This window comes from Sus scrofa, chromosome 6, assembly GCF_000003025.6.
Source record: "Sus scrofa isolate TJ Tabasco breed Duroc chromosome 6, Sscrofa11.1, whole genome shotgun sequence".
Taxonomy (NCBI): domain Eukaryota; kingdom Metazoa; phylum Chordata; class Mammalia; order Artiodactyla; family Suidae; genus Sus; species Sus scrofa.
Genome location: NC_010448.4, coordinates 88,529,118 through 88,552,324, shown reverse-complemented (window position 1 = coordinate 88,552,324; position 23,207 = coordinate 88,529,118). Strand labels below are relative to the sequence as shown.

The 23,207-nt window shown below is 42.7% G+C and overlaps 1 protein-coding gene and 1 long non-coding RNA gene across 3 annotated transcripts in view; both read right to left on the bottom strand.

The window, feature by feature from the left end:
* Nucleotides 1-21,961, bottom strand: part of KHDRBS1 (KH domain containing, RNA binding, signal transduction associated 1) — a 42,104-nt gene extending 20,143 nt beyond the window's left edge. The window contains exons 1-5 of one of the 2 annotated variants that reach the window (XR_303997.2): nt 21,435-21,961; nt 6,785-6,909; nt 5,533-5,649; nt 3,838-3,984; nt 1,221-1,354 (exon numbers count right to left, since the gene is read on the bottom strand). Coding sequence is in view for 1 of the 2 variants with exons in the window: in NM_001243596.1 (NP_001230525.1) it covers nt 1,221-1,354; nt 3,838-3,984; nt 5,533-5,649; nt 6,785-6,909; nt 21,435-21,816 (905 nt within the window). In the remaining variant the exon portion in view is untranslated. 2 annotated transcript variants of the gene reach the window in all.
* On the bottom strand, nt 1,815-3,806 carry LOC110261130. The gene is made up of 2 exons (XR_002344963.1): nt 2,565-3,806; nt 1,815-2,361 (listed from the first exon to the last, which is right to left on the bottom strand). It is a non-coding gene; the product is annotated as an uncharacterized LOC110261130 (long non-coding RNA).

The following is a 23,207-nucleotide window of genomic DNA, read 5'->3' as shown; positions in this document are numbered from 1 at the left end:
GATCGAACCCACATCCTCATGGATCCTAGTCAGGTTCTATAACTGCTGAGCCATGAAGGGAACTCCAAGAAAGTTTATTTTAAATAGAAATTTTTATAGATAGGCTACTTTCATGTTCAGATTTGTTTACAAATTCTAAAGCTAGGTAGGAGATTTTACGATGCTTTAGACTATTATTAAAACACAGAGGAGTGTGTGGATGGGAAAAAGATCCATACTGGAAGACTCCCCAGTCCCATGGTGGACCTGTTAATGTCTCCTCAGTGGACTGCCTGGGAGAGTCTGAACAGTTCATAAAGGTCAGTCACAATAGGTTATGTTCTAAAGTCAGAGACCATTTAAAGATGCTAAAACTGAAGTTCCCACTGTAGCTCAGTGGGTTAAGGACCTAATGTCTGTGAGGATACAGGTTTGATCCCTGGCCTCACTCAGTGGGTTAAGGATATGGTGTTGCCATAAGCTGCACTGTAGGTTACAGATGTGGCTTGGATCCAGTGTGGCCATAGCTGTGGCACAGGCTGGCAGCTGCAGCTCTGATTCAATCCCTAGGCCTGGGAACTTCCATATGCTACTGTTGCAGCCATTTAAAAAAAATAAAAAATAAAAAAAGAAAGACAGGAAGCAAGGAAAAAAAGGGGGAGAAAAAAGAAAAGGAACAAAAAAAAAAGAAAAAAAAAGAAAAAAATGTTGAAACTGTTCAAAAGTAACAAACTTAAAATTTTAGCAGGACTGCTGTACCAGACTATGACCAAAGTGCCCAAGATCTAAAACTCCATTCTTGATGCAATATACCAATCCTGAAACCCCTTCTAAGTTGGAGATAAGAGCACCAGTAAGAAAGAGATGGTAGCAAGCTCCCACTGTGGCACAGTGGAAATGAATCAGACTAGTATCCATGAGGATCCAGGTTTGATCCTTGGCCTCGCTCAGTGGGTTAAGGATCTGTTGTTGCTGTGAGTTGTGGTGTAAGCTGCAGACAAGGCCTGGATCCAGCATTGCTGTGGCTGTGGTGCAGGCCAGCAGCTGTAGCTCTGATTCAACCCCTAGCCTGGGAACTTCCATGTGCCACACCTTTGGCCCTAAAAAAGCAAAAACAAAAAAAAAAAGGGAAAAATAATGAAAGCATTAAAAAAAAAAAAAAAAAAACCCAAAAACCAAACCCAAAACAGTCAAATTTACATTCTATTTCTAGAATGTAAATTTGTCTCCCTCATTTATACCTGGGAACAGGTGGAGGAGGAGGTGCAGCTCCTCGGCCTCTCACTGGCACCCCACGTCCGCGAGAGGGCTCTGGTACTCCATTCAAGTAGGAAAGCTCTAGAAACTGCTCCTGGCAGATATCATCCATCATATCCTGTGGATAAAAGATAATGAGAAGGGGTGTGCTGCAACATCTCTACCTCCTGCTGAGAAGTCATCTTGCCCATATGAGCCTTGGATACTAAGAACAACTCTGAAAGGCCCAGATGACATCTCAGGTCATTCTCTGAAGTCAAGCAGCACGCTACCTATCACCTTTTTGAGGAAAGTCTTGATGGCAGACCCCTCATTATTCCGATGAAGCTCTTCATGATGTGGTCCCTGCCTAGCTCTCCAGTTCACTTCCATCCTCTCTCCATGTATAACCTCCTTTTAAGCCAGGCTGAACAACGCGGAGTTCAGAACATGGCATACTCTTACACATCCATTCCTGCAAATGGTTTCCTCTTCCTAGAATAATAAAAGCCACTACCATTAATTAAGCTCTATGACTGGGCACCATATAAGAAATCTTACATAATGTTTTCAGTAATCTTTAAAATAACCATGAAGTAGGCAGATCTTCCCATTTTACATTTGGGAAAACAGATTTAGGGAACAAAAAACTATCAGTCTAAGGACATAGAGCTAGTAAGTGGCAGCTTCTACACGTGAATTCAGGAATACCGATCTCCAAAATCTAGGCTTTGAATCATTAGACTACATTATTGCCTTTTTTGTCTACCTGAGGGACTCTCCTACAAGATTTAATCTAAAATATTATATTAGATTCATCTCTTTCAAAAAACTTTCTCTTGATGTCAACCCCTCACTCCCTCCTCTTTTCCCAGAGCACCATGTAATTTTCTCTACCTAAGAACTTACCACATCATTTTAGAATTGTCTTTCTCATTAGGTTGTGAGCTCTTCAAGAACCATTTTTGTAACTTCCCACGCATAGTATTAGGCACCTACCAGATACTTAACAAATGTTTGGGATGAACAAGGAACCTGAGGCTCAGAAAAGTGAAATAATAACTTGTCCAAGATGATGCAGATAAAGCTCCCAGTCCAGTGCTCTTCCTACTGTACCAGGAAGCCTCTCTGGTACAGTTAATGGTTCTAAGGGGAAAACGAAGGGCTCTGGTCATGGACGCAAAAACAGGCTCACTCTTTTTCTTCACAAGAGGGAAGAATTGAGTCAAATGCCATTTGCAAATCTTTTCACATATTTCCTGATGAGAGTCATTCATATATCCCACAGCTTCAAGAATAGAAGATTCTAGTCATCACAGAGAGATGCCCTCCCTCAACTCTTCTCCTACCTTACACATTAGTGCGGCTTGAGACTCATACTGGAGAACCAAGTGACCAATGACGGGCCATTTGCTCAGATTCTTCAAACTGCCACATCAACACTGAGGAGACCAAGATCTCTCTGGCAGGCTTCTTTTTTGAAGATCCACTTACATGGAAGCCTTGTTAAACCTATCCCTTTAGAGAAATATGCTGAGACTAACAATTAAGAGGAAATGAGCATTCCCCTGCCGTCCTTCAGAAAATGGACGGCTCAGGATGTTTCAATACACACCTCAAAAAATAAAAAGAATCCCCTGAAGAGAAAATTTACTAGCTGAGTTTTTCTATAGGATGTTTTAAATTGGCTGTTTCATGCTGAACATTTTAAGGACAACAAAGTACTTAGAAGCAAAGCAACTGCTGAGTTATTTGAGACAGTGCTGCAATCCTTGGAGCTCAGCATGATAAATACACATTGTCTATAAATTTTTGCTCTACCAATTCTCATATCTTCTGACACAGTTCGACTCCCTCATTTTGCATATACAAGAAAACCGATCACCTCGTCATAGTGATGAACCAATGATGCTTACTCAATTCCAGCTGAATAGTATTCCAAATGCTTCCTAAGGTTCCAGATTCATCCTTGGTTATTAAATACTTAACAGTAAGTAGTATGTTAATTCTGGGCCTTAGTTATATCCTGAAAGTAGCTGTATGCCAAGCTTGTTTAATATCATCAAGAGTTAAGTCTGCAACAATCATGCCTCTTTCAAATCAAAACTACTTGAGTAAACTCCTCCAAGGAGAGAAAGCCCTGAATGCACCCAGGTCAGAATTTAATCCATTAACACTAGAAGCTTGTTGTTGTCATCCAGATTCTCTAGAGTCTAGAATATAAACCCCTTTAAGAGCAGGGGGCTATGACCATTTTAGTCATTTTCCTATCATAAACTCCTGGCTCCACACTAGCACCAAAATATTTAACTCAGCAAAGACCTTGTTAAAGCTTTAACTATGTTGGAATGCCATACATACTGTGGACCCAAGATACTGACAAAGCATACTGGTATAAAATTAAAACCACATTAGACAAGGAGCAGCAGAGTGGCTTGGTGTGCAGTGTTTTGAGAACTAGGTGAAAGTAATGGATCACCTCAGAAAAAATGAATATAAACGCACAATTTGGTATGGAATATTAGGTTATGCAGAGACCCTGGTTAAGAACCCCTGCCTCAGCAACAGCATAAGATCCCAGTTTTCCCTTGCTCAAAAGATACAGGATATGGATTTCCTTACTGGTACTAGAAATTTCTTGACTTCCTCCATAGCATGGGCCATAAGAGCATAAGCCTCACATGGGGGTCCAAAGACTTCAATGAAGACATGCAGATCCATATTCAAGTGGGCATATTTGGGGTCTCCACCTTTGCGCAGCTCTTCCTCCTACAGAAAAAAAAAAGCACACAAACACCACATCACTTGGGCTAGGGAGAAAAATGACACCTTTACCTCTAGGTGAAAGAGATGGTAAGAAATGACCCCAACACCTGAAAAAAACAGAAAGAAAATGGTAAAACAAATTCTGGAGAAAAGTAATTTACACAGCCTGTGAGACCCGCAATTGGTCTGCTGCTAAAAGTTAACTATTGTTTTGAATCCCTGGTACATTCACTGGTGCTCTTATTAGAAGGTATAGAAAGTTAAAGAGACAGACTTAATTCCAGACTCCATTCAGATAATAGCTGTTTGCCAAGCATTCATCCATTCATTCATTTATTGCCAAGCACTTGCTTTTAAATCCTAGGTAGAGCTCTTCTTATCTGCTTATAGGTCTGGGAAGTTCTAGGGAAGGAAAGAAGTCAGGATAGAGAGGAGAAAATCTCAATAGCTAGAATAACATACTTCAGTCCTAAGCATATTCATCTACTGAGAAATATGAGTGGACAAAAGAAGAGAGACTGAGAAAACCATATTCATCAATTAGACTGCATAAAAAAGGAAACCTTGGAGTTCCTGTCGTGGCGCAGTGGAAACAAATCTGACTGGGAACCATGAGGTTGTGGGTTCGATCCCTGGCCTTGCTTAGTGGGTTAAGGACCTGGTGTTGCCTGAGCTGTGGTGTAGGGTGCAGACGCGGCTCGGATCTGGTGTTGCTGTGGCTCTGGCGTAGGCCGGCAGCAACAGCTCTGATTGGACCCCTAGCCTGGGAACCTCCATATATCTCAGGTGAGGCCCTAAAAGGACAAAAAAGACAAAAAAACCAAAACAAAACAAAAAGAAAGGAAGCCTGAAAGACTAAGTGTTAGGCTGTAGTAAGTATGTCTCTTCTGAAAAGCTGACTCTGCAAGGCTAAGACTTTGTTTTGGTCAAAAGTTTCTCAGCACTTAACAAAGGGTACAAAGAATACGGCTATGGCATGGAAAAAAATAAGCATTAGGTTCTGCTGTCAGTGACGATTACTCATGGTTCCTTTTAGTGGGAACTCATACCTTCTTTTAGTGGGCTCATAGTCCAGCTGGCTATAAAACATACCAGCCAACTAATCCTCAGGTTCAACCTGCACTCACACTATTGCTCTCACTTTTTTTGGCCACGTCTGCAGTGTGTGGAAGTTCCTGGGCCAGGGATCAAACCTGCGCCACCGCAGCAACCTGAACCACTAGAGTGACAACACCAGATCCTTAACCCACTGTGCCACAAGGGAACTCCCTGCTCTCACTTTTACTGGAAATGTTTTTGGGAATGTGCTATTCAGATTTTAGTATCTTTAGTTTGAGTGAGTTTTACTTCATCCAGCTCCCCTTTCAAGTTTTCACAGATAAGCTTACTAATGCTTATGTTTCTACTGCTGTCTTCATTACTACATAGTCAAAGACAGAAAGAAAACCTTCAATACGTACACAAGTGCTAACTTCCATAAGGCACCCATACTGGACTCTGGGCTACTAGAAGGCATTAGGGTGTCTTCTCACTTCACTAGTGAGAGCTTACCTTGGCTTTGTCTCTCATTGAGCCCTTTCCCAACACAGAAATCTTTGCGCCAGTCTCTTCTTGCAGTCTTTTGATTGTATTCCCTTGTGGTCCAAGGATTTTGCCCACAAAATTGAACTGACAGAAAATAAAGACAAATGTCTAAATACGCATGTTCCTATAGAACATTTCCACACATATTACCTCATTTATTTTCAATAATTCCGTAAAAGAAGTAGAGTATCACCTTTCCGATTTTACTGAAGGATATACTGAGGTTGTACTGATAAAGTGGTTAGCCTTAGGTTATACAACTGGAAAGTGACAATTCTTAAGACTTGAATTTGGGGTTTCCTGATGTAGTTTGTGCTTTTTTCATAATATCACAATGCAACTCTTCATACCTTAACATACATAAACATTTTAAGGCAGTTACTTCAGAACAGAATAGACATATGGCACCCTTTGGAAGTACTAGTTATATTTAGTTTAACTAGTTGCTCTCCAAGGTAACAAAAAAAAAAGGATGAGGGGAAAGCATTTATTTAAAAGTAAAGCTTTGGGAGTTCCCGTCGTGGCGCAGTGGTTAATGAATCCGACTAGGAACCATGAGGTTGCAGGTTCGATCCCTGGTCTTGCTCAGTGGGTTAAGGATCCGGCATTGTTGTGAGCTATGGTGTAGGTTGCAGACGCGGCTCGGATCCCGCATTGCAGTGGCTCTGGCATAGGCCGGTGGCTACGGCTCCGATTAGACCTCTAGCCTGGGAATCTCCATATGCTGTGGAAGCGGCCCTAGAAAAGGCAAAAAGACAAAAAATAAATAAATAAAATAAATAGAAATAAAGTTAAAAAAAGTCAATAAAAAATAAAATAAAAGCTTTGAGTAAGAAATAAAATTGTATCACAAAGATTTGTGTTATATTTCCTTTATTTAGACTTCAGGTCAATCTTTTGACAGAGAGTAACTCTTTAGGGTTCACTATTTTTTTTCTTTAAACTTGGAGCCTGAACAATCATTTGAGAAAGAAACTCTTTTTTTAAATAATAAAAAAGATTATATTTTCTTCCTGGCTATAGTTATGCTATTACTTACAGACTTCTAGGTTTCAACTGCCAGATACAGGTATTACAAGTTATGGGACAAAAGCTTCACCAGTTTAAGTTTCTGATGCATCACAATCTCTGTAAGTCTTTGCTATAGCCTACAGCCCAAGACACACTGCATACTCTCAGACTACAAAGACAATTCAAAGTGAGGCACTCTTTCCCTTACCTTGGGATACTGCTTGACAGGTATCAGTACACGCTCCTTCAGCTTCATGTTCTTGTGAGAAAATAAATCCAAGTAATTCTCCTCATCATCCTTTTTTGAATCTCCTTTCTGAATCTTCTCAATTTCTGAATATGACAAACAGGATTTAATTTAGTTTTGTTCTTGTAAATAACAGCAGATTTTGAGTTTGCTTATTAAAACAGTAACACAGGGGAGATCCCTTCATGGCTCAGCAGTTAACGAACCCGACTAGGATCCATGAGGATGCAGATTCAATCCCTGGCCTCACTCAGTGGATTAAGGATCAGGCATTGCTGTGAGCTGTGGTGTAGGCCAGAAGCTATAGCTCCAATTAGACCCCTAGCCTGAGAACTTTCATGTGCTGCTGGTGTAGCCCTAAAAAGACAAAAAAAAAAAAAGAAAAAAAAAAAAAAAAAAAAAAAAAAAAAGAAAAGAAAAAAAGAAAGAAAAGAAAAACAAAACCAAAACCCTGAAAAACCAAAAACAAACAAAATTCTAAACAGTTTAAAAATTGCTGAGTTTTCATTTCTTTATTTCGTAAAATGGAGGTAATATCTACCTCATGAGGTTGCTATAAAGACAGAATAAAATAGGAGTTCCTGTTGAGGCTCAGTGGTAACAAACTATACTAGTATCCATGAGGATGCAGGTTTGATTCCTGGCCTTGCTCAGTGGGTTAAGGATCCATTCAGTGTTGCCATGAGCTTGGTGTAGGTTGCAGACATGGCTCAATTCTGGCATTGCTGTGGCTGTGGTGTAGGATGGCAGCTGCAGCTGTGATTCAGCCCCTAGCCTGGGAACTTGCATATGGCACAGGGGTATGGCCCTAAAACAAAAAAATACAAAAAACAAAGACGTGCTAAGAGCCCCCTCCCTCTCATGGAGGTTCCCACCAAGGGATCAAATCCCAGCTGGAGCTGCAACCTACACCACAGCTGCAGCAATGATGGATCCTTAACCCACTATGCCACAGTGGGAACTCCTAAAGTCCATTTCTTAGAAAGTGTTTAGTATATAGTCAACATTTCTAGCCCAAATTCACTCAATGCCCCAAATGGAAAAAAAGTACCAAGGCAATTTCAATTCAGGTTAAGACAGTTTCATCAGCTAGAACGTTAGCATCCAAAAGGATATCCTATCATCAGCCAAGTTGGTCCATTCATTCATTCAGTGATTCCAAGTGTTTGAGAGCTTCCTATGGAGAGGCAGATGAAGGGATGGATACAGGTATGATCACTAACCACTATGGAAGACTAGAAAGGTTATATGGTCCACTGAGAACAGTGAAAGAGAGAGAAAGGAAGAAAGAGGGAGGGAGGAAGGGAAAGAAGAAATTTATACTCCCTAAAACCCGTGGAACATTCTAAATTACACAGAATGCTCTTTTTTTTTTTTTGCTTTTTAGGGCCACACCCATGGCATATGGAAGTTTCCAGGCTAGGCGCTGAATCAGAGCTACAGCTGCTGGCCTACACCACAGCTCACAGCTGGATCCTTAACCCACTAAAGGAGGCCAGAGATCCGATTCGTTTCCACTATGCCAGGGCGGGAACTCCGAATGCTCATCTTATGTAAAATTTTCATGGTATTTCTATCTTCTATCATTTTAAGGCAATGGTTCTCAAACTTCAGTATGCATCAGAATCATCTGGAGGCATTGCTTAAACTAGATTGCTGGGTCCCAATCCCAGCCTGGGATTTGTGTTAGGAACTTGCATTTGTAACAAGTTACCATGTGTGGCTGATACTGCTCCTCTAGGGAATCACACTCTGAAAGCCACCTGTTCAATGTAAAGATACACTACTTCAAACACATTCTGCAAATCTATACCTTTAACTTTTTTTCTAAACTGTTTAGACTAAGTCCAGCTGTGATGTACAGACAGAGGAAAATTACTGAAACTGACAGACTTCAGAGTTCAGAATTTCAAACTAAAGGCTTCTATTTATTAAAAAGCTTAATTTCAGATATTACCATATACTCCTATAATAACTGTAAATGACAGGGCTCTTTGCACTCCTATTTACAATTGCCTGGAATAGAAAACAAATTTGACCTTATAATCAGACTAAATAAATGCTTCATTCAACACCCTATTTGTTTGCTGTTTCACTGGTGGTATATCCTGACCTCCACCCCTTTCCACTTATTGCTAATATTAACTTTTCTGTAGTTACTAGTTTTAAGCCTACCATCTCTGAACACACCTCTTCTTGAGTTTCCAGGCTGGAAACTTGGATATTCAATCCTCAAAAGTCCTATAGGAACAAAGATGCCACATTTCTACTTTTTTTAATAGCGGCCCCTACAGCAAACTTAAGTTCCTGGGCTAGGGGCTGAACTTGAGCTGAAGCTGAGGCCTATGCTACAGCCATGGCAACAACAGATCTAAGTCAGCTGCAATTTATGCTGCAGCTTCTGGAAACACTGATCCTTAACCCACTAAGCAAGGTCAGGGATCTAGACCGCATCCTCAGAGACGCTATGCCAGGCTCTTAATCTGATGAGCCACAATGGAAATTCCCACATTTCTCTCTTTTCTTTTCTTTTTTTTTAATTTGGAGGGAAGGTGGAGTTTAGATGAAAGTTATTTTATATTGGAGTATAGCTGATTTACAATGTTGTATTAGTTTCAGGTGTAGAGCAAAGTAATTGTTATAAATAAGATGCCACATTTCTTCTTTAAAAATTTTCCTGTTTTTATTTTTTAAGATGCCAAATATTTAATCTGAAAATATCACTGAAGAGCTTCTGGCCCGGGTTGCTGCTGTGGCTTGGGTTTGATCCCTGGCCCAGAAACTTTCACATGCTGCAGGCCAAAAAAAAAAAAGGGGAGGGAGGAATAAATTACATACTTCATCTTATCTATATCTCTCTGTGTGTCCTATTTGCTACCACTGAGTTAGGCCCTTCAGCTGTATTTTATACCCCTTTCCAGAAACTTCTACTTGGTCAGTGTAAGAAGATAAGACTCAAAAGTCTATTCATCTGCTGTACTTCCATAGGAAGCAGGGCTGCAAAACTGAACTCAGTAGAAAGTTTTGTTTAATATCAATGTAATATGCCCTGTGAATTTTTTGTCTTTTTTTTTTTTTTTGCCATTTCTTGGGCCGCTCCTGTGGCATATGGAGGTTCCCAGGCTAGGGGTCCAATCGAAGCTGTAGCTGCCAGCCTACGCCAGAGCCACAGCAACGTGGGATCCGAGCCGCGTCTGCAACCTACACCACAGCTCACGGCAACGCCGAATTGTTAACCCACTGAGCAAGGGCAGGGATAGAACCCAAAACCTCATGATTCTTAGTCAGATTCGTTAACCACTGCGCCATGACGGGAACTCCTGCCCTGTGAATTTAAGACCTATCTATGACATGAATTCTTCCGCTATATTTTGAACTAGTCAGATCTTTATTAGGATCCCTCTGTCCAGTTTATCTTACAATTAAAAATATTAAAGCATTTTAAGAGTATTCAGAGAAAAATTATGATTTATATAAAATAAGATTGGAGTTTCCGTTGTGGCCCAGTGGTAACGAACCCAGCTAGTATCCATGAGGATTTGTGTTTGATCCCTGGCCTTGCTCAGTGAGTTAACAATCCATGATGCGGCTGAAGATGCGGCACAGATCCTGAGTTGCTGTGGCTGTGCCATAAGCCAGCAACTGCAGCTCTGATTTGACCCCTAGCCTGAGAATTTCCATATGCTGCAGGTGTGACCCTAAAAAGAAAGAATAAACAAACAAATAAATAAATAAACGAGGATTGAAAAGACAAAAGAATCAGGGGAGTTTAGCCTAGAAAGCAAAAGAGCAGGAAGCAACTTGAAACTTTAAGAAGGGTCACCTTCCCTGTTTGGAATGGGAAGGACCAAACGTTTATTCAATGCCTACACAAATGTTATCTCGACTATCCTAAAAAATAATTCAGTGAAGTAGCTGGTCCTATCTCCATTTTACAACAGAGGAGCCTGAAACTCAGAGAAGTTAAATATCTAAATCATAGGTGTTAAAATAGCACTAGAATAAGGATTAAGACCAGGCTTTCTCTAACTGCATACCTCATGCTTTCATTATTGCCTCTCAACAAGGTATAGGTGGACGGAGTTGGGGGAGGGTCACTTTAAGCAAGAAAGAGCCGATTTTGTAGTTTGGGGAAGTATAGTTTATACCCTCAGACACTGTCATGCAGCTAAAGGCAACAAAAGGGCTCTGTGGGTGTCTCAGATGCTCAGCTGCCTCATCTTTCTTTTCTTTTTCTTCTTTTTAGGGCCGAAGCCACGGCATATGGAGATTCCCAGGCTAGGGTCTAATAGGAGCTGCAACCACCAGCCTACGCCACAGCCATAGCAACGCCAGATCTGAATCTCGTTTTTGACCTACACCACAGTTCACAGCAATGCCGGAACCTTAACCCAATGAGCAAGGCCAGAGATCGAACCCACAGCCTCCTGGTTCCTAGTCCGATTCAGTAACCACTGTGCCACGACGGGAACTCCGGGAACTCCTTTCTTTTCTTTTTCAATTTCTCTCCTTGGCCTCATGTCTAATGGAGAGCTAGGAGCAGGTTATGTTGGAAGAAAAAAAAATCAAGGAGAAGCTTTTTAAAAAAGGCTTACCCTCAGCAAAAATACTTTGTAGATGATCTTTTTTTTTTTTTTTTTTTTTGTCTTTTTGCCTTTTCTAGGGCCGCTCCCACGGCATATGGAGGTTCCCAGGCTAGGGGTCCAATCGGAGCTGTAGCCACTGGCCTACATCAGAGCCACAGCAATGCCAGATCCGAGCCGGGATCGAACCCGAAACCTCATGGTTCCTAGTCAGATTCGTTAACCACTGCGCCACGATGGGAACTCCGTAGACAATCTTTTTTGAAACTAACTCCTTTCACTGATCTTTGCCCAAACCTCTAGAGACCTTGGATGTCCCAAGAGTCAAAAAAAAAAAAAAAAAGCTAACGTGTAAACAACACAGGTGACCCATTTGTTTCAAAGCTAGATGCTGGCAATGATATCTTATCCAATGTCTTCTATGTGTCAGGAATTTTTTATTTATTGTTTCCCTTTGTCTTTATAACCAGAATTATCCTCACTTAACAGGTGAAGAAACCTTGTCCAAGATCACAAAATTGGTGACAGAGCAGACATTTAAACCCAGGTTGTTCCTTAAGTGAGAGCAAATTCAACTGATCTTGTGGTATTTCTTCTACTCCATCTTTTGCTATAACTTATCTTTACTTTTTTGGTAGGTCTTATCACAACCAAACTAAGCTCCAAAGGATAAGAACTGTCTCTTATATGTATGTCTGAGAAGAAAGAACCTGAGTTTTGAAGTTAGATGGAACTGGGTTTTATTTCCAGCTCTGCTTCATGCTTGGTGTGTAACCTTGGGCAAATTTAGTCTCCCTTCTTACATTCAAAAAGGAGGGTTTTGTTGTTGTTCTTTTTAGTTTTAGGGCCATGGGTACTGCACATGGAAGTTCCCAGACTAGGGGTCCAATTGGAGCTATAGCTGCCGAGCCTCGTCTGCAACCTACACTGCAGCAACGCTGGATCCTTAACCCACTAAGCAGAGCCAGGGACCAAACTCTCATGCTCATGGATACTATTCTGGTTTGTTTCCCCTGAGCCACGACAGGAACTCCAAGGAGGATTTCTTTTAAGGGAAAAAAAGAGATTTAATGAACACAAAAATGTTAGTATTAGAGGAATATGGAAAAACTATATACAAATTTTAAGTGGACTATCTTTTTTTGGTCTTTTTGTTTTGTTTTTGTTTCTTTTAGGGCTGCACCCATGATATATGGAGGTTCCCAGGCTAGGAGTCCAATCAGAGCTGTAGCCGCCAACCTACACCACAGCCCACATGGGACCCAAGCCACAACTGTGACCTACACCACAGCTCACAGCAACACCAGATCCTTAACCCACTGAGTGAGGCCAGGGATCAAACCTGCACCCTCATGGATGCTAGTCGGGTTTGCTAACTGCTGAGACTATCATGTACATCCCATTAAGCCGAACCTTTTTTTTTTTTTTTTTTTTTTTTTTTGGCTTTTTAGGGTCACACCTGAGGCATATGGAAGTTCCCAGGCTAGGGGTCGAATTCGAGCTGCTGGTCTAGGCCACAGCAACTTAGAATCAGATCTGTGTCTGCAACCTACACCACAGCTCATGTCAACGGGGGATCCTTAAGCCACTTAGCAAGGCCAGGGATCGAACCCACAACCTCATGGTTCCTAGTCTGGTTCGTTAAACTGAGCCATGAAGGGAACTCCCTAACCTGAACATTTGATAAAAGCTGCATAAGGAGCAAAACAATGGTCAAGATTTTCTGACTAAGGGATCCTGAGATAGTGTTTCTTAGAAGCAAGATTTATAGGTTATCTGCCATGAAAGGTCAAAGGTCATGTCCTCCTCCAGATTATCAATGTATTAGGTTCATACATCTAAGGATAACACTCCTTTCCTTGCTGTGAACAATTTCTGGAACCCTCCCTTCCATCACTAAACTAAGTGTGTGCTATCTGTAGCACAATGCCTAATACACAATAGCAACTTATAAACATTTATCAAATGAAAGAAATGTTAACAACCTCAACTTGACTTAATGATTCATATAACCTTATCATTCCCAAATTTATAATCCTCTGCCCGGTGTCTTTTCTGTTGGTAAATCCTTTTGGAATCACAAGTCCAGGAAGTTTACTAACTTTGTATAAAACCACTCCGTTCTTTTCGTTTTACAGATTACTTCCTGCTTAAAACAAGAGCACAGAGCAACAGTTTTTTCTTTTTTTTTTTGAGCAATAGGTTCTTAACCTTTTTCTTTTTTTCTTTGCTGCACCCGAGGGAATGCGGAAGTCCCTGGGCCAGAGATCAAACCTGCACACCACAGCAGTGATGCAAGCCAGAACAATTACAACCTGGATTCTTAATCCACCAGAGAACTCCAATAGGTTCTTTGGGGCCTTTTTAGGGCTGCACCCAAAGTATATGGAGGTTCCCAGGCTAGGAGTCAAATTGGAGCTGTGGCTGCTGCTCTATACCACAGCTCATGGCAACACCAGATCCTTAACCCACTGAGCAAGGCCAAGGATCAAACCTTCGTCCTCATGGATACTAGTCAGATTCGTTTTTACTGAACCACGATGGGAACTCCCCAAGAGGTTCTTAATCTTGTTTGGGGTCATGAGCCCCTACAGACTAGCGGCCCAGAAAAAGATATAAACAATATTTTACGTATTAAGGGTGAGTACTGGCTCAAAAAAATGCCCCAGAGCATGAGTTAAGAGCCCTCTAAGGGGCTCAATTCTCATCCCAGGATAACGGCAAACTCTATTACAGTATATTGATCATGGTCTCCCAAATCTCTTAGGTAGAATTTAGAGGTTTTTTTTTTTCCTCTTAAAAAAAACAAACAAACAAAAAAAAACCTTTATCTTGAGATGTGTAGTTGTAAGAAATGAGATCTCATATACCCATCACTGACGTTTCTCCCTAACACTCTGCATATCTATAATACAAAATCATAACCAGAAAGCTCACATTAATAAATTTGTTGAGTTATTCAGATATCACTGATTTTACATGTATTAATTTGTGTGTGTGCTTAGTTCTATGCAATTTAATCAGATTCACACGACCACCATCACAGTCTAGGTACAGATCAGTTCCCCCAGAAAGATCCCCATGCTACCCTTTAAATTAGCCACAGTGACATCACTTCATCTTTCCCTTACATTGGCAACCACTAATGTTCTCCATCTCTATTGTCTTTTCAAGAGTATTAAATTAATGCCGTTATACAGTACGGAACTTTTTCAGATTGGCTTTTTCACTCAGCATAATTCTCTTGAGATCCATCTGAGTTGTTGCATTTATCAATAGTTCATTTCTTTTTTTTTTTCTTTTTGCTTTTTAGGGCTGAACCCGAGGCATATGGAGGTTCCCAGGCTAGGGGCTGAATCAGAGCTACAGCTGCCGGCCTGCACCACAGCCATAGCAATGCAGGGTCCAAGCCACATCTGTGACCTACAACATAGCTCATGGCGATGCTGGATCCTTAACCCACTGAGCGAGGCCAAGAATCGAACCCACAACCTCATGGTTCATAGTCTGATTCGTTTCTGCTGTACCACGACAGGAACTCAACAGTTCCGGGGAGTTTGGGGAGTTCCTTGGTGGCTCAGAGGGTTAAGAATCGGGCATGTCATTGCTGTGGTTCAAGCTTTGGTCCCTGGCCCTGGAACTTTTTCACAATGTGGAAAAATATAAATAAATAAAAATAAAAATATCCATGGTATGGATGTACCACAGCACAGTTGAACCCTTCACCAAATGGAGACATACAGTTTATTTCTTTTTTGCCTATTATGAATAAAGGTGTTATGAACATTCATGTGTAGGTTTCACGTAAACCTAAGTTTTAACTTTTCTGGGTTAAATGACCAAGAACACAACTGCTGAGCTGTACAGTAAACATGTATTTAGTTTTGTAAAAATTGCTTTATCAGACACCCATGCATACTATTATTTTACTTAATCTTGGTAGTATTATGTTCATAAAAACAGTATTGTACCATACACATGTAGCCTCATGGGGCCTATTTTCACTTAACCTTAGATTTCCAAGATTTCTCCATGTCGTGGAATGTAGCCTGTAGTTTTCAATTTCACTGCTGTGTAACTATTTCATTTTGAAAATCTCACTGTATCCAATCAATGGTGAAAGTTCCATCATCTCGTGAATAAGGTGCACCATTTTATGAGTGAGTCACTTCACGTGCAAAAGGTTTTTTGGGTATATTCCTAGAAATAGTGTTGCTAAATTTGAAGGAATCTGAATGTTCAGCTTTCAAATGAAATGCCAAACTGTTATCCAAAGTGGTTGTACCAATTCACACTTCTACCAGCACTGTTTTGAGTTCTTTCTAATTTACATTCCCTCCAGTACTGTCTTGTTTGACTTCATTTTTGTCAATGGAGCAGGTTTTCATTATTTTCTTGTCTCAATTTTTTTTTTCTCATTTATCTTCACTTACTCTTTTAGTTACTTATTTAAAAATTCTTTTTCTTCTTTTTAGGATTGCACCTGTGGCATATGGAGGTTCCCAGGCTAGGGATCCAATAAGAGCTGTGGCTGCCGGCCTTTGTCACAAGCCACAGCAACGCAGGATCCTTAACCCACTTAGCAAGGCCAGGGATTGAACCTGTATCCTCATGGATACTAGTCAGATTCCTAACCCACTGAGCCACAATGGGAACTCTTAAAATATTACTAATGTTACTTTTATGATTACTCACATACATTTTGAACTGATTTTTCTTTCTTTTTTTAAAGACCATATTTGCGGCATATAGGGGTTCCTGGCCCAGGGATCAAATCCAAGCCACAGTGGTGGCAATGCCAGATCCTTAACCCACTGCACCATGGCCAGAACTCCTTGAACTGATTTTTATTGCCTATCCCAAAGCTCTTTATCTTTTTTCCCTTTTCATGGCTGCACCTGTGGCATATGGAAGTTCCCATGCTGAGGGTTAAAGAGGAGTTGTAACTGAGGCCTAGAGGGATTAAAACCTGCATCCTCACAGAGACAACACTGGGTCCTTAACCCACTGAGCCACTAGAGAACTCTAGAAAGCTTCTGATTTATATGTCTTTACTTTGTAATCGGCCACATCACTCACTACTTTCCTAGGTAAAGAGCAATGAAGTTGTTGCAAATAATGATAAATTCTGCCTTTTCCTTTCCTAATAGTCATACCTAAACAGTCATTCCTCAGTATCCAAGGAAGATTGGTTCCAGGACCATCCCCTCATATCAAAATCCAAGGATACTCAAGTCCCATATGTAAAATGACATAGTACTTGCCTATAACCTATGTACATCCTCTTCTATGCTTTAAATAATCTCTAAATTATCTACAACATCTGACACAATATAAATGCTATGTAAGTAGTTGTAAACACATTGTAAATAATATGAAATAGTTGCTAGTGCAAGGCCAATTTAAGTTTTGCTTTTTGGAAATTTCTGGAATCTTAGCTTCCCCTTTCCTGATGAACCACTGGTTGAATCCACAGATACAGAGAACCTGTAGTATGGAGGGTGGACCGTATTTGGTCTATAGTTTCTTTGCAATTCCACTTTCTGGTTTTAATAGGTTTTGGTAGCCCTGTAGAATGAAATGGGAATATCTTCATGTATTTCTATAATATACTATAAATAACTACTTTGAAGTTTCAGTAGATTTTTGTCTGTAAATATTCTTCACTGAGTACTTTGGAAGATGAATTTCTGAGTATCCTTTCAGATTATTTGGGGATTATTAATCTATTCAAAATGTTTACTTATTCCTGAGTCATTTATACTAACATTTTCCCAGCTATACAAAGTAGGGGGAAAAAAAACCACTGATATACATACAAGCATTGTGTTTATTATGTAAACATTTAACGCAAATAATAAAATTTTTTGTGTGTCTTTTTAGGGCCACACCCTCAGCATATTGAAGTTCCCAGGCTAGGGGTCTAATTGGAGCTGTAGCTACCAGCCTAGACCATACATCACAGCCACTGCAATGTGGGATCTGAGCTACGTCTGTGACCTACATCACAGCTCATGGCAATGCCTGATACTTAACCCACTGATCAAAGCCAGGGATCGAACCCAAGTCCTCAAAGATATTAGTCAGGTTTGTTACCGATGAGCCACGATGGAACTCCATAAATTATTTTTGTTTCAGAAAATAACGGAGTTCCCATCGTGGCTCAGTGGTTGATGAACCTGACTAGGAATCATGAGGTTGCAGGTTCAATCCCTGGCCTTGCTCAGTGGGTTAAGGATCCAGCGTTGCCATGAGCTGTGGTGTAGGTCAAAGACATGGCTTGGATCCCAAGTTGCTGTGGCTCTGGAGTAGGCTAGCAGCTACAGCTCCGACTGGACCCCTAGCCTGGGATCTATGTGCTGCAGGAGCAGCCTGGAAAAGGCAAAAAGACAGAAAAAAAAAAAAAAAAAAAAAAAGAAAATAAGAATGGCTACCCTGAGCTTTTGTATAACTGTCTGCAAACACATTTAATTGTCATCAGTTGATTATCAACTTGACTAATATAGAAGTCTATATTCAAAACAGAAATCCCTCAAAATTGTGTTCATATTTTTCCATTATGAAATGAATATGAATATTTATTCATCAAATATTTAGTTAAGAGGCCACTCTCTGCAGCACACTTCAATGAACAGCCATGAACAAAGCAGACAAAAGATCCCTGCCCTAGCGGAGCTGACACTCTAGCCATAAAGTCGGGGCAGCCAATAAACACATAACTACAACAGATGGTACATTAGATGCTGATTAAGTGCAAAACAAAGTAAAGCTGGGAAAGGCACAGGGAGGGATGTGTGGCTGGTAAAGGGAGAGTGGGCTGGGTCTTGTAGCACCTCTTGAGAAATGGCAGAGGTGCCTGGAAGAGTCAGAATCCCAAATGCTAGGCTCTGCTCTCTGGGTATTCTCCTTCTTTTGCGTCTTGGCTTGGTCATCTCCACTGACCTGTTGGCTAGCAATATGATGTCCTCAAACAAATTTTCTTCTAATACTTTGTACAATATTTTAGCACAAATTTTTTTTTTTTTTTGGCTTTTTTGCCATTTCTTGGGCCACTCCCATGGCATATGGAGGTTCCTAGGCTAGGCGTCCAATCGGAGCTGAAGCCGCCAGCCTACGCCAGAGCCACAGCAATGTGGGATCCGAGCCATGTCTGCGACCTACACCACAGCTCATGGCAATGCCGGATCGTTAACCCACTGAGCAAGGCCAGGGATCAAACCCGAAACCTCATGGTTCCTAGTCAGATTCATCAACCACTGTGCCACCACGGGAACTCCATTAGCACAAAATATTTTTTAAATTATAATTTGTTGCAGGTACTACAGTAGGGGGTGAAAGGTGGAGAGCAAAGAGGGTAAGGTGTGAGGATCCAAACTCAAGACCAACTTTAATCCTAGTTATGTGCTTACCAACTTTGTTACCTTAGGCAAATTACTTAATCTGTGTGCCATAGTTTCCTCATACATAAAAGTAAAGATAATAACAGTAACTTCCTCAGAGTAGTATCATGAAGACTAAATATTTGATGTAAAGTTTTCAGACCAGTGTCTTGCATCCAGTCAGTGATATTTTTCTTACACATATCCTTCGACAGAGCTTAAATACTACTATTCTGTATCTGCAGTCTCACTTCCTCACAATTGGTTGACTTTACTACACTTCCTTTTCCAGATCACTCATAAACATTAAAAGCTGAGTCCAACATATATTAAGACTTATCCGTGATAAGAAGTATCCATACATCCCAAGTCAGTTCTCTCAATGAGCCAGCATTACCGCAATTCCATTTCTCCGATTAAAATCCAATTTGGTCAAAGGAAAAAAACATCAGAAAAGCCCAAGTTACGAGTTCCCATGGTGGCTCAGTGGTAATGAACCCAACTAGTATCCATGAGAATGCACAGTAGATTCCAGGCCCCACTCAGTGAGTTAAGGATCCAGCATTGCTGCGAGCTGTGGGGAAGGTTGCAAACTTGACCTGAATCTGGCATTGCTGTGGCTTAGACTGGCAGCTGCAGCACCGACTGGACCCCTATCCTGGGAACGTCCATATCCCACAGGTAGGACCCTTAAAAAAAAACAAAAAGCAAAACTAAGTTAAAAAAGAAAGGAAGAAAGAGCACTCCCTGAGAAGTTAAGCAGTGAGAGAAGGATGAAAATTGTAACTTTAAGGCTCAATAATTTTTGATGGCTATCCTAGAAACCATCTTTTACTTAAAATGAGCACTATACTGGACAACTGATGTGCTCAGAAGAGCAAAAAAAATTTTTTTTGCATTTTCATATCTTACTCTACAGATTTACAACTAGAAGAAAACTTGTGACCAGTTATCACTTAATGATTACAGGTCAAAGGGAATGGTGCTAGTGCTTTTAACCAACACTTAATCCCCACAACTCACTATCCTACTTTACTGATAAGGTACCGAGGATCAGAAAGCTCCCAAGAGAAATTAGTCAAGAGTTAGAATTTCAAACCCAAGTCAGCACCTTAAAGCTTTAAAGTTTGTTATTTTATTCTCACACATTTAATCTGGATTGACCAAAAATTAAAGAAATAAAAATAAGACCCATTCAAACCTTCACCATTTAGTCTTTCCCGAATCTGCATGTACTTGCTTTCATATTCAAATACCTAATGTTTGCTATACGCAAGACAATATGAAAACTATACAGATTAAAAAGTATTCCCTGCCCTCAAAGAGTTTGCCAGGAGAAGATGATAAACAATAACGTTTAAACAATCTGACTGTATTACAGAACAGCAAAGCAGAGTTGAAAATGCAAGCAGTTTATCTAAATGTCCTTATTCTTGACCGCCTCGAGCTTTGCTTACTGTGTTTAAAGACTTCTTACCAATGGTGAGAAATAGAGAACAAAGGGAGATATGATATTTTCATAACGGATCTGTCCATTATATGAACCTTGCCAAAGAGTCCAACTGATTCAGTGTTGAAGGCTGTGAATTTTTATTTGCTTAATAAAATTTAGATATAAAATATATTTATTAAAAACGTTTTAACTAGAGAGGGCAAAACAGACGGCTTTAGGGAGAAATGAGAGCGACTAAGTGACGGCCACTGCTGAGCAGGAAAGGAACTAGCCTACAGACAGAGAACAAAGACTACTATTCCTAATCTATTTCACTACTGAAGCAAAAAGGAGCGGGGGAGAGGGCGGAGGGAGACCAAACCTTTCAGGTACAAGCATCATGCAACTTCTCTCAATTTTTTCCTCATCTTATTGGGAATGCCATGCAAACCATCCTTTACCTCCCTCTATCATCCCCTTTCACTGTCACTGGCGTTATTATTTTTTTCCCCCTCTTGAGTGACAAACACACGTTGTAAAAGAATGGGGTCCAATCTTCCGACTGCAGCAGTGACCACCTTATCGGCCCAAGTTGGAAATTTGATTCCTAAAATCTTAAGCTTCGATTCCCACAGGTTGCTCCTGCCTCCGAGCAACTCAAGCTCCAGTTACCACTAAGTCCGATCCGGCCCCAGCGGCCGCGGCCGCGGCGCGCTGAATAGGGCACCCTAGCCTCACCCCATCTCACCTCGGCCCTCCCTCCCACGGTTCCTCCCGGCTCAGGCTGTCTTCACCTCCTACACCCTCAGTCAGGCGCCGACCGCCACCAGCGATCAAATAAGCTTTCCCTTTGGGGGAAGGGAGAGAAGGTGGTTCATTTCTGGAAGAATCCGAACACTCGGAGCGCGGGGCAGCTGCAAGAGGTGGGAGGGGAAGGGTCGGCAAGGGGGCGGGAGCGCGGCACAAAATCCATCAAGATCTTAGCGCTAAGAGATCGCCAAGTCCCCTTCGGGCCTCCACTGCAGCCTAGAAATTCTCCCTCGCACTCTGGGTCGGGATGGGAAAGTGGAATCCAGACTCCCGAAGATGATAACGAGAGAAGGGGAGTCCATGACTTCCCCGGTCCCCAGGGGGCGGGAAACGAGAGAAACAAAGCCACTGCCACCCTTGCCCCCGCGTAGCCGGGCGACCCAAAGGGACCACGGAGGCCCGCTTACCTGCTGTCAGCAACTGCATGGCGTGAGTGAAGGACGGGTCGAGCGAGTCCTTCTCGGCCATGAGTTCGGGTAGGTACTTGTTCTCCGGCTCCATCTTGACGGAGGCAGTGGCTGAGGGGGGCAGCAGCGGGGTCGGCGCTGGACCGCCCACTGTCGCGTCGGGACCGGTGGCCGAGGGCGGCAGCAGCGGTGGCGGCTGCGTGGCGGGCGAGGCCCGGGCACCCCCCCGGGATCCCCCTCCGCCTCCCCGGGATCGGTGAGGCAGCGGAGGCTGCCGAGACGGCGCCTGACGCACTGAGGGGTGGGCACCTGAGGGGTCCATGGAGCCGCTGCGGCCCGAGGACCGGCTCATGCGCGCGGCGGGATCGTCTCGGCGCTGCATTGGAGAGGATGTCCGATCAAATGATCGAGGAAGCGACGCGGCAGAGGCCCCAGCGGCGGTTGGCGGGGGTAGGAGAGCGGGAGCTACGGCGACCGAAGCCGACCCAAGCGACCCAGCGAAAGAGAGCACCGGAAATGAGGCGGCGCGCAGGCGCACCAGGAACCGGCACCGCCCTTGGGTCTCTCCGCGGAGAACAAAGTCCCGGTCGGGCCACGGCGCCTGCGCACCGCCGCGGAGTCCGAAGAAGTCGCCTTCCAACTCCCGTGTTCCCTGTGAGCCCGCCAGGCCGGAGCCGCGTGCGCGTGCGCGGGTGGCCGCGGGCTTCGTTCGTTTTCTTTTTCCACGTGACTCGGCGCTAGCGGGACACGTGTCTCCTCCCCCTTCTGGCCGGGTGCGCGGAGGGGGCGGGGGCTGTGGAATGTCTTTGTCTGCGCGCGGGCCCGCGGCCTGTGGGGCGGGAGACCTGTTACTCCAGGGCCACGCCCCCTCCAACGGCCGAACTGCTAGGGGTGCCTCTGTTCAGTGGAGTGGAGTGGGGTGGGGAAGGGGGGAGGTCACTGAATAAAAGAGACCCGCGTGGGGGCCGTGGGAGGGGAAGGAGAGAGCACTGGCGTCGTCTGCCCAGAAAGAAAGGAGGGAGAGAGACTGCCTGAACGGGGAGAGGGAAAGGAGCCAGGGAGATGAGGAAGGGACGACCAGGGAGAGTCTGACGCAGGATTGAGGGGTGGAAATAGGAAAGGGAAGTTTGGAAGGGGGCAGTGAGGAAGGACCGGTCAGTGGGACGACTGGAGGCTATTGGAAGACTTGAACTAAGAGGGAGGGCTCGGATTGGACCTGATATCTAGCCAGGAAACGGGGCCCCAGACCAGAGCAGGGAAGCCAAGTAGTACCCCATGGTTTTCAACGTAGTGGGGTTTTTTTTGTTTGTTTTGTTTTTGTTTTTGATTTTTAGGGCACACCTGCGGCATATGGAGGTTCCCAGGCTATGGGTCGAATCGGAGCTGTAGCTGCTGGCCTTTGCCACAGGCATAGCACACAGAATCCGAGCCGAGTCTGTGACCTACACCACAGCTCAAGGCAACACCAGATTGTTAACCCACTGAGCAAGACCAGGGATCCAACCTGTGTCCTAGTGGATGCTAGTCAATTCGTTAACCACTGAGCCAGGGGGAGAACTCCTAAAGTAGGTTCTTGAACGTTAGCTGTTGGTCAGAGAAGTCATCTTAAAAGAGGAAGCATTTTAGCTCTTTACATATAGTACTGCTTTCCATAGATGTGTTTTGTCCGCAAAAAAAGTGGGATAGAGGCCAGCACCTTAATCTGTGATGGTTGCATCTTTAGGGTGATTCCTTCTACTGATGTGAGCGCTAATCCCCCTGCCCTTCCCGATG